We start from the raw sequence: 17,575 nt of genomic DNA, 5'->3' as shown, positions 1-17,575 counted from the left end.
GATTTAAAATTATTTATGTATTGTTAATAAATAATAATTAGTAAATAATATTCTTGTATTAAAAATTTAATTATTTAATATTCAATTTAAAAACCGGCCAAGTGCGAGTCGGGCTCGCGCACAAAGGGTTCCGTAGCAGCAAATATAATAAATTACAGTTAAATCAACCTATCTCAAAAACTATAAGAGATACTTTGATCAAACCAAAAATCGTTGAAAGAGTTAATTAGCATGCATCACCTCTATTTTTTTTAGAATTTTATACCCCGTAGTTATAAAAATAGAGGGGGGGGGACATACTTTTTACGACTTTGAGAGCTGATATCTCAAAAACCGTTCACTTTAAGAAAAATGTTTTTTAGAAAACTTTATATCATTTTAAAAGACCTTTCCATTGATACCCCACACGGGTATGTACATCGAAAAAAAAAATTTCATCCCTCAGTTACATGTATGGGGGGCCCCACCCCCAATTCTTTTTTTTACTATTTAGTGTCATATTTTTGTAGCGGTTCATACAACACATATTCCCATCAAATTTCATCACTGTAGTACTTATAGTTTCCGAGTAAATCGGCTGTGACAGACGGACAGACGGACAGACGGACAGACGGACATGACGAAACTATAAGGGTTCCGTTTTTGCCATTTTGGCTACGGAACCCTAAAAAGGGGATAAAAAGCTTAGATGATGTTATAAAGTTGTAAAGATATTAAAATACATCAGATCTGAAATTTCTCAGACTTTTATGTGAATAAAGCTTTCAGTTTTGCGAATGTTTTTTTTTTAATATCCAAAAAAAATAGTATGCAGTAAGATTTTATTAATTAAATCAATAAATAAAATTAACTACCTAATTATTTTAATTTTTTTCGCTCAATAATAAATTCCGAATTTTTTGTAGTTTATTCGAATACCTTTTTTGTGACCAGTCTTTTTCTGGCTTATCTAGAATGGCAAAACAAAAATAGGTTTTATAAATAAGCAAAAACTTAATTTACACATGGAACATAGCAGAGAAAACAATAATATTGTTTTTCCTCATAAAATAACAGTAAAAAAAATGCTAAATGAGTATGATAATTATAGATGGCAATCAAAATAGGTTTTTAATTTTTTATACACATTTTTTTGTATTTTTTATTCAAATGTAGACATTGAATTTCTATAATTTACAGCTATGCTAAAATATATTCTGGAATGTTCCGTTTTTACCTACAAATAGATAGTACAAATATATATTGATATGATTTTTTTTTTTAATATCCTATAGATATAATCTCATTAATCACACGATAACCACATTGTGCATAAAATGTTTTTATAAGGAATATATTTAATATATACTTTAGTAAGTTCAAATCCAAATAGCTTTTTTGATATTTTTCTTTGAGCATAGTTAAGCGAGAAATAGAAGTTTAATTTAGTCTTTGACACAATGTTATAATTTATATAGAATTTTATTTATTTGATATAATACAAATGTATAAGTAATTCATTTAACTAATCAACGATATATTTGTGACGTTTAAAGTTTTTTTTTAATCTATGTATCATGGAAGAATATTTCTTCGACATTGCCTTGAAGACAAATAGCCTATGTAGTTAAATAACTTAAATTTTATTTAATGATTAATGATGATGATTAAATATAAACAAATAAATAACACAGATCTAGATAATAACAAAAAAAAAATTAAAATACTTAAATGAAATTCGAATTCAGGAATGTATTGTCATTAAAATTAAACGCCGACAAAAAATGTCCAAGTCACGATAATACATATAAAGAGATACTTAGTTCCCACTAAACATACACCAAACATCAAATTTACCTAAAACACTATTCATAATATTATGCAAGTTTTCATGGTACATTAAGCCTTATTACCTGTGTCGTAAGGTCGAGAATTACACGCTATTATCGTCTATATCGGGGATTCGGTTGAAGTCTTCTGGGGCTGTGTTCCAATAGTAGAACGGTGGTCCGATTGAGAAACAGTACTTCATGTCTAGTGGAGTATCGTTTTCCACCCAATACATTAGGTAGAAGTTACACATCTCGTCTTGGTTGGTTGATCTGAAAATAATTTAAAATCATGCTAATTAACCTTGTTATGCAGTTTCTAAATCGTTTTTACAAACAAAATAAAAAACTTTTTGAAGTGAAACTTCTTTAGGCGCGTTGACAGTAAAATTTTAAGGTCGCATCATAGCAATACCACCACGTCATATCTAGTAAAGCGACGATTTTGGTATCTTTGAATCTTGCCAAAGAAGTTTCATTTCTGACACGTGTCAACACAAAGGCTCTTTTTTTATAGCATGCAGGTCAACTTTAAAGTGCCCTCTAAAGAACAGAGAATTCTTCAAAACCAGATATTGGCTATACATACCCAATCTTAACCATATAATCGTGATCATTTTTCATCACACATCTTGCGGCCAAGATATCTCCCTTCCCGATGGGGTCCTTATACACCACGGGGTAGAACATTTGGGGTTTTTGCGGGTCCTTGGTGCCTATAAGGGTCCAATCGTCACCGTTAAGTGACTTGCGAACAACATAACCGGATACTTGCTGGCCTGGAATACGGAAAAAATAATTAGAAATTAGTATAAAATCATCTTTATTATTCTCTACAGATCTAGATTTATGATACAAAGTTTGTAGTTTTAAGTGAACCAATTACAATTTATTGATGTAATAAAATATCCACGTTTGTTTAAATACTAATAAAAAAGGGATATAATATCATAAAATGTATATTAAAATGCACAGAAGAAACTAAATGAGCCCTCGTTTCTCTCTTACGTTATCAGGTTGACAACTTGCACAATGTTTAAGATAAGCGTAACTAAAAGCATGTAACATGCTAACAAGAGATATATAATATTCATGAATATTCTAGAATATCGAATAGAACATTACCCATCCTAGACTAGAACCTAGACCCTCATAAAACACAACTCTCACTATCACTTTGTCCTCTCACAACGTGCAAGCTATCTCTAACGTTAATTTCTCCATACTACACGTTCTCAAATGGAACCTTCTAGAACATTCCAGAACACAACTCACCAAGGCAATGTGTGTGCATGCGGAACGTGCAAGCTGTTTCCATGTGTTCTACCACACACACGAAAGTCTTTAGATCATTAATTTACCGATACGACTCGCTATGAAATGGAACATACTAGACCCTTCTAGAACATTCTAGAACACAACTCACCAAGTCACCAAGGCTGTGCATGCGGAACGTGAACGGGTGAATCATTTTGTCCTCTCGCAATGTACAAGCTGTCTCCATGTGTTTTACCACTCATGGAACTTTATTTTCCCCATAATACCCGTTACCTAATGGAATATTCTAGAACCTTCTAGAACATTCTAGAATACAACTCACCAAGGCTATGCGTGTGCGTGCGGAATGCGAACGGATGAATCACTTTATCCTCCCGCAATGTACAAGCTGTCTCCATATGTTCTACTTTGTGTGGAGCGATCACACCACTTGTACCGAGGAGTAGGACTCCGGCTTGGCGGGGCATACTGGAAAAGTTAAAAATTCTTAATGAGTCGTTTGGTATCAATTGCAAATAAATTATTATTTTTTATTTATAAAGATTTATTTTCATGTCAAGACAATTAGTTACATACTGACTGATTTCAGTCATCATAGGGCGGCCGTACACGGGCGGTTCGAGCAGTTAACGGCTGAGCGACGTACACGGACTGCTCCAGCCGTCGGTCGTTGACTGCTCGAGCTGTGGCTACAAACCGCGCAGTTGACGGCTTGAAGCAGTCGCCACGGCTCGAGCAGTCCGTGTACGGCAGTGAATGAATGTCTATAGTTCACCACGCGGTCGCAGTTTCAAGCCGTCGGTCTCAACTGCCTGAAGCGGTCCGTGTACGGCCGCCCATACTGATGATTATTGCATATAAAATAAATGAGTCGTTTTACTTACACTGCTTGCGTATATTTCAAGAAGACACCAGAGTTGTCAGTTTTGCCAGCTGAAAAAATTATGTTAGGTTTTGATCAATGGTTTAGTTCTCCAAATATACTAATATGGAAACTATGTCATAAAAATTTGGAGTAGATTATTTATTTTAATAAAAGAGAATACAAGTACGTTTTAACATGTTAAAAATTCTTAAATTTTATAAGAAGTACCTACAATAAGAGGATATCAGGGAAACAGTTAGAAAAATTATTTAAGATACCTATTTTAACAAACCACATGCTGATAAACTGTGGTGTAGTATTTCTAAAAAAAAGCCTAAACATTCAATAGGTATTCAAGAACTTACCAGGAAATTTGGACATATAATGCACTTGCAACACGAGGTATTTGATTGGTGAGTCGCGGCCAATGAGGAAGCCGACATCTGGCGGCATTTCTAGACTTGGCGCATCACGGGCCCATGCGTATACGATCTGAAATATAATTTATTTTTGATACTTAATATGGGTCACTTTTAACTATCCTTACTAATATTGTAGTTTTATTGTGTCTATGTCATAGTAAGGAGTTTAGAAATTATACTTCTTACCGCGATGAAACATCAAATTTCTAATTTTATGACTACACTGCAGCTGGCGAAGCTGCGTGCGGAAAGCTAGTCATTTATAAAATGAGGAAATATTAAGGATTGCAGTAACCATAAGTTGTCATAAATATAAATAAAATGTTTCAAATGGGTAATAACTTTGACCTATAGTTATTGTGACAGTTTCAAACATCTCCAAAATAATATCAGTCTCAAGGTTTATGACATTAGACTTCTAGGGAGTATTTTTGGGAGGACCCATTACAGAATATTAGGAGATTGTTACAGTTTAAGTAAATTTTCAATTGATAATTCAAAGACGTCACACGATACAGAATCTCATTTCAAATGCAACGTTTCATTGCGTACATTCGTTCCAGTATATGCTATCAATATTGAATCATACACAAACAGTTCATATTTTTTATAGACATACATAAATTACACGCTCATTTTGATTTGCCTCGTGCAAATAAAGGCCACTATCTTGGCGAATACAAAAATTGATCTTGGTCAAATAGAGTGTTGTTTTCTTAGTACAAGAGTTCTTAAAAATACTTATCAATGCCTTCAAATTGTATCGCCTATATCGAGAAATGTGAGGCTAAGGAGGCTATTCAGTATCAAATTTTCAATTTTAATATATGGTTTTTTAATAGGTGTATTGATGCGTACTAAATATCAGTACCTACTCATTATTATATTATTGTTTTAGCCTATCTATACCAATAGTAATAAACTGAAGAGATTTTGTTTGTTTGGTTGGTTGAACGTGCTATTCTCAGGAACTAGAATTCCGATTTGAATTCTTTCAGTGTGAGATAGCCCATTCAGCGGCATATACCCTATAGGAACTAAGACCAATATTAGCGTAGAAATTCGGGTAAAACCGCGGGAAACAGCTAGTTTAAAATAATACCTGTGATCCGTTCCGACAAGGATAGGAATTAAGACTAATAGACCAATATTAGCGCAGAAATGCGGCTAAAACCCCCGCGGTTTTAGCCGCATTTCTGCTAGTATAACATAATAAGTACCTGTGATCCGTTCCGACAAGGGCTAGACGTAGCGTACATGCTATCCACTTTACTGCTCTGCATTTCACCACAGCTCCTGAAATATAAACATAAACATTTAAAAACAATACTATTTATTTATATTTTGTTAAACATTTTTTAAACAATACCCATTATTTATGTTTTGGTTTTCATTAAATAACGAATGCGAGATGATGTAATATTAAAGACATGGTATGTTTATAGATAAACAATAAAACATAACTTTAAACAACAATTGATGTTGATTGTCATTGAGAGTATTTTGATCGACAGTAAATAATAATATACATATTTCATACTAGATACTGTTGAAATTCTAGCGTATCTGACCATAAATTTACTTGAAAAAGCAAAGTTTTATCACACTAAACATTTCTTTCATTAATATTAATAATTTACACACACCATCGCAATATGCAACAAAAACCTCCATCGAAATTCACGCCAAAATGAACCTTAACAACTCTAAAAAAGATCATATTGCCTTGCACCCATATCTCTAAATCTCACATTATATTGAAATTTCACACTTACCATACAGAATCATTAGACCCTGGTTCCGAACAGCCATACAGAAGCATGTGGTGTGCTGTGTGCATTGATGCATTTGGTTTGAAGCCCACTGCAACATAGAATAATATAATTAAATCATCATGTAAGAAACTAAATGTGATAACAAGTTTTTGGAATAGAAATAAACATGATAATAATATGAAATTCATATTAATATTGTATCTTGCATTCAGTTTGATATTCCACTACTAATTCATAAAACTATTATTTAAAAAATCTGTCGATTATATTAAACCTCATTATCTAGCAGATATTGTTCAGTTTATTAAATAGTAAAATAACAATTATAATATGGTACGGGAGCCGGGAACAGATTTTATGACCAAGTTCCTCTCAAGCGGTAATTAGTAAAATGCATCAAAGTATAGTATTATGAAGCCTCGTGAACGGTGAACGTCAGCTGGAGCTCGGTTGGGGGGAAGAGCGGTTGTAGCCTCCCGTATCAGCTGACGGTTTTTCCACCAAGATACAGCCAGCTGACCTATATAATATTTATCCACAGTTACATATAAGCTATCATCAGGTAAATTTTTGTTTGAGAGGAAATCACGGAAAATAAATTTTTTTCTTTCATGTTGGAGACACCAGCTGACGTATAATACACCATGTTGTAACCAGCTGATTATTTTTTTTCGTTGAGATATTGGGTTAGCTACAATTTGACAAATTTTTAGCTGAGAGGAAATGAATGAATGAATGTATTTTTTTTCCTACGTGCGTAGGCTACAACCGCTCACCACCCCAACCGAGCGCCAGCTGACGTTCACGAGGCTTTATAATACTATACTCTGAGGCGTCTGACGATCTTGAGAGGAAATAATTAACCAAATTTGCACCTGGCTCCCTTACCAATATAATAATTAATGATTATAAACATGACACAAAACCCAATTTACACACAAATAGGGGATTTACATATTATCAAAATATTGTTTTCAATAAATAACTAAGGTTATCCCCCAGAGACCTTTTGACATGTACAGAAATAATTATTTAAGATGATGCATAATAATTATTATAATCAATGTTACTAGATAAGATAAGTATTATTTAATATGCCATAGTATAGAGATAAGCTTCTGGAATTTACATAACATTTTATAATATACTAGTGGTCCGCCCCGGCTTCGCCCGTGGTACCTACATGTTTAAACTATCCTATCTCTCAAGTTGGATCGAACTGCACATGTTGTGCGAATTTTATTATAATCGGTTAAGTGGTTTAGGAGTCCATTGAGGACAAACATTGTGACACGAGATTTATATATATTAAGAAGATATATAATGCACATCCAGAGACTTAAAAGGACTAAAGCATACTTATATAAATATATCTTTGAAAATAAATATCAGTTATCCAAATGTTAGAACATTATGAATGCTGAAACTAACCAGTAGATGGATGTGACAATTTTAACTACAGTATTAGCTGAGACTTCACATAAGGCTTTAATATCAATAAGATAGCAAATACTATCATTTAAAAAGAATCACAAATTGGTTAACCCATCTCTACCACTGACACACAAATACATATTATATTTCACTATAACATTAATATTATTATTTCTTACCTATATAAAAGTTTTGAGTTGGAGATATTCTTATAGGCGTACATAGATACAGCTCATCCTGAAACAAACAAACAAATTAAGATCAATGATAAACACTAATTGCACAATGGTACCCACATGACAACAACATATTTACATAGATTTTAACATGTTTAAAACTCAACATTGTCAAATGACCTATTTTTAGACTGTGATAGAAGACAATTTGTCTAAATTTCTTTATCATAAAAAAATGTGTGCGTTTACTAGTGTACACACGTAAGAACTGAAACTTCTTTATGACGGTCTAAAAGAAGTTTCACTTCTTACGTGAAAAATAAGGTCATAATATGACCTTATTTTTCAAAAAAACATATGCATCTTTACAGAAATACGTCGAATCACGCGTGGTAGGGATAAGAAAAAGATGGCGCGTAACGGAAAAATGTCACGCGTAACGATAAAGTTTCACTTCAAAAATGAAATATATATGAAATTACCTAGTTACTTCATAATATTTGGAGGAGAGCATACAAACTAATGCCATTTAGAAGAGTTTATTTTTATTTTCAGTACTTCACCCTTTTTAGTCTGTACTTACTTCTCAGCTATAAAGTAAATTTTAAGTGCAACAAAATTACTTTATGAACACTTGCAGATTTTCCTTATTAAATATGAATATTATGTCCTTGATTTGATCTTTACACTGGTATGTGGAACTAAATAGACACAACCAGTTCAAAAACCATTTTTCTAATAAACTTTGCAAATCTTTATAACAAGCTTAGTGTTTTTTTCGCAATAAAAGGTAGCCTATGTTCTTTCTCAGGGTCTAAAGATTGTCTGTGCCAAATTTCATCAAAATCGGTTGAGAGGTTTAACCCGGCGTCATTGTGGTAGAAAACAGATACGCGAACGTTGAGGTGGGTCAATATTACCCATATATTTTATAGTTGTTATTTTTAAACTTTTTAAGAAAATTAGTATTCTGTGTTATTATTATAGGTTATAGGTATTCTGGTTTTGATAATATAAAATAAAAATAATAATTAACCAACGTTTTATTCACTTTAATCAACTTTGACATAAACTCATAAAAATAGGAACAAAATATAGACCTCTTACGTTTTCATGTCATTACTACGCTAATATCCAGTAGTTTTGGTTACAAATAGCAATTTTATAAACTTAAGTCTAATATATATTAGAAAAAAACTTTAACAAAGATAATTAGAATCTTCATTGTAAATGAAATCAATACAGAAAGCCATGATGCGTTCAGGACAAATAAATTTGGGGCAAGCTTGACAAAAATGTTTTGTTTTACTATTTTTATTTCCGGACACACTTAACATATTTTGCAGGTGGCTCCTCTGATGATCCACCAATAAATTCTCTGATTCTTTTACCCATTTGTCATTGCTATCGATCAATTCCTGGCGAATTTTCAAATGTTCTAAGACCAGAGCAAGACCTAAGTTTTTCAAAAAATTACGTCGCTTATCGTTTGGTTTGTTTTTATTTATGCGACGTATTATAAGCGCATTAATTCCTATGTGTCGAACATGGCATAAAAATTGTCAGGGGCCACCTTTTGGAGTTACGACTCACATCATATGAGGCGCAAAGTTCATCAAGGACGTCAACCCCATATTTAGCTTTATTGTAAAAGGTATTGAATTCGGGTTTTCGCTTTTCTCCGCTTGAAACACACTCCGGACTCTAACATGATCCTCTTCTTCTACTTCATCATCATAATAAGGTAAGTCTGAGTCAGATAGAGTCTAAACCCGCCATGATACGTGATATTTTCTATTCTATCCGTTTATAGTACCTATTTTATAATAAGTACCTGTTAGACAAACAAAAACATTAAATTCACAGAAACAAGCAAAAAAAATGTTTGCAGACACCAAGAAATCCTACACAACAGTAAAAATCGATAACTTAGCCATGGCGCGAAATTGTTACATCAATTGTGAGGATGGGTCATATTTACCTTTTTCGAAAATACACGCGTGTAGCTCCCAGTACACTCGACGTCGAAAGGATTTCACTTCCAAAACGTTTAATGTACATTATTAGCTCCAGCTACTACAAAGAACAGCACAATCGTGCACGTAATTACAAAGATATTGTAAATTATAAACAAGCCGGGTCATTTTGACCCAACCTCAATGACGCCGGGTTAAGCGGGAAAGCGTAACAGACAGACAGACAGACAGAGTTACTTTCGCATTTATAATAAGTATTAGTAGGGTTACATGATGCTAATGCACAATATCTCTCCCCAATATTTAAATAGATGTTACTCTATTTATAAAAACAAGCAAATAAAAATATTCGCGAAATTGTATATTATTATGGACATGAGATTAGAATCGGAACAAAATTGTTCAATTTATTCTTTTATTGTGCTGTATTATAACTACAATTTTACAATTATGTTGTTTGTTGAATGTGTATTGTATAAATGGAATAACATACTTTTCTGGTGATTAATGAGGAACCTATTACAAATATAAAATATAATAATGTTGTTCAGGAAATGTTGGAGTTTATAAAGCAATTTTCAATAATTTAATGGCTTCATTTTCAAATTCTCAAATTAGCAAAATCACACCCTTATTATGTCTATATTATGTTATTTTTATGGCAAACAACGGCAACCACTGAATCCATTTTCATGCAATTTTTAAGTATAAATAGCCGATATTTTGATTTGTGGGAATGCTCAAAACTTATGATGCTGGAAAAATTGATTTTTTTTGTGTCTGGTATCTCTCAATGTTAGCCAGAAGGGCTTCTACATTTTAACGCGGACGCGTGGGTGAACTGAAGGTTCACCCTGATAGCGACATGCGCAAGGGCGTCCCCCCTTGACGGGGATCTCGGACCTCGGCTTTGGCTGTCGCTTGAGTGGAGGAGGCCAGAAGGGCCCTAGTCGGACGGGTGGAAAAATTGAAAGGAGAAAACAATTTCTACCGATAATGCTGAAAAATATAAATAATATAATATTTGTGTGATGAACATAGATGTTTGCTCTATGTCTGGGTGTTAATTATCTATATATAAGTATTTATTTAAATTATATATGTATGTTTATCAGCCATCTGGTTTCCATAACACAAGCGAAAGCTTAGTATGGGATCAGATCGTGCCATGTGTGAAAATTGCCCTGAAAATATTTATTTATTTATAACTTGAAACTTATTGTCTTTCATGCAAGGGCCATACAAGTTTCAAGTTTAATTAAATTTTGCAATATGAAATTCATTTATCACTTTAGAGATAAGCGTTAAGTGTTTGATTAGAGCGTTATTGCTCCATGGATCAATAGATAACAGCCTCATATTATTTTGTAATAACTTTTTTTACTATTTTTAGAGCATTAATTAAATGTTTTTATGTTTAATTTTGAAGATTTTTTAAAGTGTAAAGAGACTAAAATGAAACTGATTTGAACATACAGTAATTAGTAAATGAATGTGGGTTCAAATCTGTTTTGTTTTTCTTTTTCCCTGTAAGGTAGGCTATGCCACTGGATAGATGTAATAGGTATTCTTATAACATTTTGCAACTTTTGTCATCTCGCTGAATTTGCTTATTAATATTGAATCAATAACAACATAATATTTTGTATCCTGTTTTATTACAGAATGGTTAAAGTTTATGTCTGCACTCTGGGTATATTTTTTACCTATATACATACATTTAAAGACAATAAGTATTTTCATAAATTTCTAAAAAGAGACAAATCTATTTTATTTATAAAAGTATTTAAATAATAACCAAATAACTAACATTTACAATGACACGCCTCAATTGTAAAGGTCAGGGGTTAAATTATTTCCAAGAATAGTGCAAAAAAAAATGGTTGCCTGTAAAGTCGGTTTTACGGGCGAAGATTTTACGTGACAACGTCTTTTTCTCGATCATAGTTGAGTGGGAGAGAGACGCAAGGCATTCGGCGGGCCTCTCTCTTGTTCGGTGACTCATCGTAACGTTACCGAGCGTTACACTTTTTCATAAGTGACTCCCAGTCGCAACCTAATTTAAGACGTTGTCACATCAAAAAAACCCAAGCAGATTTCAATAACATAACAACCTTTATTCAAAAACTAAGGCAACTATTCAACATTAAGGTTCTATTAAAAAGCATGTTTGTAGATAAATAGGATAACAAAAACAGTATCTACCTATATCACATAGGTATTCTGTTTAAGTTTCAAATATTTATTTATTATATTTTATGAACACGCATTTTTGTTTGAATGGAATTCTTAAATAAAACGCACTTTGTAGTTAATTATAGAATCCATCCCTGACCTAGCTTAACAGAAAAATAAATCTAACATGAATTTTAGCCACGTATATTTTTTAATTAATAAATAGGAAAAAATACTTACTCTGTGGGGATATACATTAGGCATGAGTAAATCGTATGTATCCACTTCATATGAAAAAACTACCAATATATTTAAGGAAACTATAAAAATTAACACTTTGAACAAGTTATTTAAATTTTCCATATTTATTTAAAAAAAAATAAAACCCGCGTAGACTTAGAAATGAGCTATTCGAAAAATGTAAATTAACACTTGTGTGAGTGATGTAGATATCGTTGAAGCGTTAATTTTATTTGCAATGTGTTCACTTATTTTCACAGCAAATAATACGACATGCACTCAGGTTGTAAAAACTAAGTACTGATGGATCAATAAACTTAAATCTATAAAATAAACAACCACTGACGACGAATCCTGATTCTACTAACGTCATACGTTTGTGTAGCCAGTAATTAAAGTTCTACCTAATTTAGAGGAATATATAAATTAATTTTTCACTATTTAGAATGTTATTAAGAGAATTTGTTTCAAATCAAATAAATACATATTCATATCATAGTTGCAATTCCGTCTGAAAATATCACAGATTTTCAAAAGTACTTTAACGAGGTATGTTATGCATGTTTTAATTGACATGGCCTTTTTGTTTTTACACGATTTATCTCAAGAACATAATTTATTCAGAAGTCTTTCTACACCAAATCTATTTCGGACCAAAATAGTAAATAATTAAATCTAAGTATTTTTGGGTAATTTTTGAAATCTGTGTATGGTATCATTGATCGTTTAGAAATAAATTGTTTAGATTACTGTGGTTTAGATGTATTATATTATTATAATGCTATATTTTATAATTAAGGAATAAACTTTAAAATATCGATTATTTTGTTCTAATTAATAATAATTCTACAATAACATTTTATTTAATAAAAATGTCGTTTATTGAAATCAAGATATAAAGCGACATCTACAGTTTGGTACCGCAAAACGTCAAAGCGATGGAGTTATGTCATAATTTGATAGTAATGATAGTAATACAATAGATGGCAGTTTAATCAAAATTTTAAACAAAAAAAAATGTTGTGTGGTTTTATGAAACCACGGTAAAAGTGAAACTGTTCGAACGGTTCCGAACACTGCTTTGTGTAGCGCATGTCGCGTGACGGTCGGCTGCCGAGTAGGTATACCTACTCGGCAGCCGCGATACACGCGACATGCGCTACACAGACCAAAAAGTTTGAGACGATGTAATAAAAGTTTCACTTTAAAAAACAATAAAAATAATGACTATAAGCAATGATTTATTGATTTATGAACTTCGTTATGAAACTGACAGAATGTGATATACATACAAAATAAACTTTCTTAACACGTTCGCGGACAGTACTGGTTTACAGGTTGCAGCTACTGAGACACTACTTTTTTTCATACATTGCCCAGGGGCGTAGTGTTACAACACATGGTTAAAAAACCATATGATATGACAGAACGGATATAGGCGTAAACGTCGTAAGTACTCAGCGTCAGATTCATAGTCACCATCATCAGCAAATGGGTATGGACTCGATTCAGGGGTAGACGCTGCATCAAACAGGTCTTGAAGACGTTTTTGTTCTTTTTCGAACTAGTCTCGAGACGCCATTTGCAAAAATATTCGTTACAAATTTAGTTCAACAAAATCGTGTTCACAACAAACAATAGCAACATAAATATGTTGTTTACATAAGCAACTAGACTTGAATTAGTACATCCAGTATGAGTAAAACAATTAAATTACGTTGGAAACAAAATACTCAATTTCTAAACAACAATTCACACGCGGCACGCGGGATCACCGCAGCGGCGCAGTACTCGACTAACCGTATGCAAACATGACGCCCACGGGCGTAGTGTGCGCGGGGAGAGGGGTAAAAAAATATGAATGTATGCGTGGAAGTACCTTCCTTTGACGAATTTTTGTAAATAATGCAGTGACAGTACAAAAGTCGTAATTATACCTGTGATGACAGTACAACATGCCGTTCTTTATGATAGTATGAAAAATCGCTCGTCGTTTGGCGTACTGATTTTATGCAAGTAAAAACTGATACGTCGACAGACGTACTGTCGTATCACTTTTAGCTGTCTAGACGCCTGTGGTCGTTACTGTCCGCGAACGTGTTAAGCTAATGCTCAGAACATTAAGAAAGCAGTAAGTAAGTAGGTACTTGTTATTGAAGCCTAACAAGCTACCTACGATTAGTATTTTTACGAGAACGTTTTTATTCAAATTTGTTTAAAATAAAAATAGTGCCAAAATCAATTCAATCAATTCAATTTCAGTTCAATAGGTAAGGTTCCATCTGTAAAGAAAATTGTGAAATTTTGCAAGTTCCGTACTTTGTTTATCTCATCTTGGCAACGAACCATGTCCATACATCAAGCCCTAATGGAAGTATCTTGTAGGGTTAAAGTTATTTGTCAGGTCTCAAAACTCCTGTTGCTCTCGAATTTTATATACTAAGTACTTAGGTATATTCAGTGAAATTTAATGACGTTACAGTGATATTTTAAGCTGTATATACCTAATATTAATTTACATAATTGTTATAATATGTAATTATATTATTATAACTAAGTAATCCTCTAATTTAATTTCTCTTCGTACGTCTGGTTGTCTGCAAGAAATCACTACATAGCCGACTGCCAATAATTTAGGTTGTCTTCCTACTAATTTTATAGAGGTAAATGCGAAAGTTTGTGAGGATGTGTGTGTGTGTGTGTTTGTTACTCTTTCACGCAAATCCTACTGAACCGATTACAATGAAATTTAGCACATATACTAGAGGGTAACTTGGATTAACACATAGGATAGGTTTTATACCGGGAATCCCACGAGAATAGGAACTATGCGGGTTTTTCTTTGAAAACGCAGGCGAAGCCGCGGGCGGAAAGCTTATTATAAATGCGAAAGTAACTCTGTCTGTCTGTCTGTTACTCAATCACGCCCTAACTACTGAACCAATTTGCATGAAATTAGGTATATAGATATTTTGATACCCGAGAAAGGACATAGGATAGGTTTTATCCCGGAAATCCTACGGGAACGGGTTTTTCTTTGAAAACGCGGGCGAAGCCGCGGGCGGAAAGCTAGTATTTTATAAAAGGGTAATTGGTATGCAATTGATACTATTTTGCATATTTTGTAAAGACAAATTCAATAGCAAACAGGACAGGAGACGATTCAAATCTTTCGCGAGTGGTTTCACCCATATTTTATTTCGCAATATACAATGTAATTTCGTGGAAATAGTGAATTTTTCCGCTGTCCCAATTGATATCCTGTCAAAGCCGTTCAATATATCTCTTGTCGGGCGTGTTGCTCACACGTTTTTATGTTGGACGTGATCCATATTGCCTTCAGAAGAACAATGAAACATCTTGTATATAGAGCATAATATTTTTCCCTTCGATTTTGTAAACTAACTAGGTATTGTAATAATATTCACCAATAATTTTACTATAACGTTGTGTGGCAATAAATAATATAGAGTTAGCATTAATGTCATACAAACATTTCTCACGTTTGCTAATAGGTCTCGAGATTGTAAATTCAGACAGGTATAGAAATAGGAAGCAAAGAAGAAGTTGTTTGCAGACACGGTGTTTACAACAAAATAATATTAACAAAACAAATCCTTCCATATACAGTCGATACTTCTTTGGAACGCTCTGCCAATTGAAATCAGACGTGCGAAATCGCTGAACATATTTAAAAATTTAGTTTTCAACCATTTCTTCTCCCAAATAAATTGTTAGTATCCTTATATTTAATAATTGTATTGTATAGGTAGGGTCAACCGGGGCAAATGCAACTAAAAAATAACAAGTCACAAGTTTGATCGGTTGCAGTTATCTCCTTTTATATTTGGTCATTTATTTGACCCATTTATTGTTTTTTGTATTTATTCAAGATTATTTTAAACCAATCAAGCAATACAGTAGTCTTATAAATAACTGGTAGTGAGAATATTTCCTAAAATTGGTAGAAAAAGTTACATTAACCCCTAGTCGGGGGTAAATGCAACTAACTGCCATAGCTCTTCTTCTATTTCATATAAAACAACGAATATAGAATATATTTATGAGATTTCATGTTATTCATAGGATTTTGAACTGGATTACCGTGTAGCAAGGACGAGCTTTCAGGAAAAATCTTATTTTTCTAAATGTGGGGCAAATGCAACTATTTGTTAGAGAATTAGTGTGGAGAATGCAAAAAACTTATTCATCGATATATTTTTATTATTCTATATATATATACAATAACGTCTTAATACTATTATAAAGGCGAAAGTTTGTATGGATGTATGGATGTATGGATGTATGGATGTATGGATGTATGGATGTATGGATGTATGGATGTATGGATGTTTGTTACTCTTTCACGTAAAAACTACTGAACCGATTACAATGAAATTTAGCACACATATAGAGGGTAACTTGGATTAACACATAGGATAGGTTTTATCCCGGAAATCCCACGGGAACGGGAACTATGCGGGTTTTCCTTTGAAAACGCGGGCGAAGCCGCGGGCGGAAATCTAGTTATCTATACAATAACGTTGCGATCGTAGATGGCGCCGCATTATTTAGAGAAAAATCTCATGTACCTACTTTGATTTACCTCTTTAAATCGAAACAAAAAAAAAATTACAGTGTACCTACTAAGTCAATTTTAGTTTTTGGTCAGAACAAATAATATTCTTTGTGTTAAATATTGTTAAAAACGTAAACCAAACAAAATACGTTTATTAGTTAATCAACCGTTAACTAAAAATTACTTGAACAATCACAGAACTATCAACTATCCTACCTATCGTTTTTAGTTACTTATATAGTCTTTAACCACGCTTTATCTAATTTTAATTTTACTTATGAACCCGTCTCTGGGTATAATATCGAAGAAATAATCGATGGTTCTTCTTTAATTAATACAAGAAGGATACATAATAAAAATATCGACACTGTCACATCACTAGTGTTTTTAGTTTCATACAAAAATATAAGGGGCTATTGTAACTAACCTCACAGTTGCAATAACCCCACAGTGAAATTTTCATGAGGCAATTGTAACTGCATCAATAACACAAAATAGAAATAAACTAACGCATTAAAAAATATATAAATGAAATATGCTTAACGGCTTGTGATAATCGTGTCCAATCAAAAACACCTGCAAAAAATCACTCCTAAACAATTTTTTTGTCTGTAAAACTCGACACCTGTTTTTACGCACTGCACCAACTTCAAAATAGCGGTTTGACACAATGGCCTATCAATCAAATAGTTTTCATCGTAGTGGCACCATCTATTACTTGTAAGATTTATTAGTCGTTGAGTTATTGAATCATAGGTGGCGATATATTACAACAACTCTAATAAATTAGTTATGATAACTAGTTGCCATAGCCCCATAGTTGCATTTGCCCCGGTTGACCCTATAT

The 17,575-nt window shown here is 32.9% G+C and overlaps 1 protein-coding gene across 1 annotated transcript; it reads right to left on the bottom strand.

Moving 5' to 3' along the window:
- Positions 1 to 673: 673 nt before the first annotated feature.
- On the bottom strand, positions 674 to 12,512 carry Phm (Peptidylglycine-alpha-hydroxylating monooxygenase). Its single transcript, XM_089696045.1, has 9 exons — positions 12,150 to 12,512; positions 7,762 to 7,819; positions 6,149 to 6,236; positions 5,594 to 5,669; positions 4,317 to 4,443; positions 3,971 to 4,019; positions 3,409 to 3,554; positions 2,398 to 2,587; positions 674 to 2,081 (listed from the first exon to the last, which is right to left on the bottom strand). Exons 1-9 carry the CDS (start codon positions 12,270 to 12,272, stop codon positions 1,913 to 1,915), a joined length of 1,026 nt encoding a protein of 341 aa, XP_089552171.1. The 5' UTR covers positions 12,273 to 12,512; the 3' UTR covers positions 674 to 1,912.
- Positions 12,513 to 17,575: the final 5,063 nt, after the last annotated feature.

The sequence above is a fragment of the Colias philodice genome, chromosome 6 (genome assembly GCF_061535455.1).
Source record: "Colias philodice isolate Cphi_HAF_F1 chromosome 6, ilColPhil1 Martin Lab GWU primary, whole genome shotgun sequence".
In the NCBI taxonomy this organism is placed as follows: Eukaryota; Metazoa; Arthropoda; class Insecta; order Lepidoptera; family Pieridae; genus Colias; species Colias philodice.
This window is presented reverse-complemented; position numbering and strand designations above follow the sequence as displayed.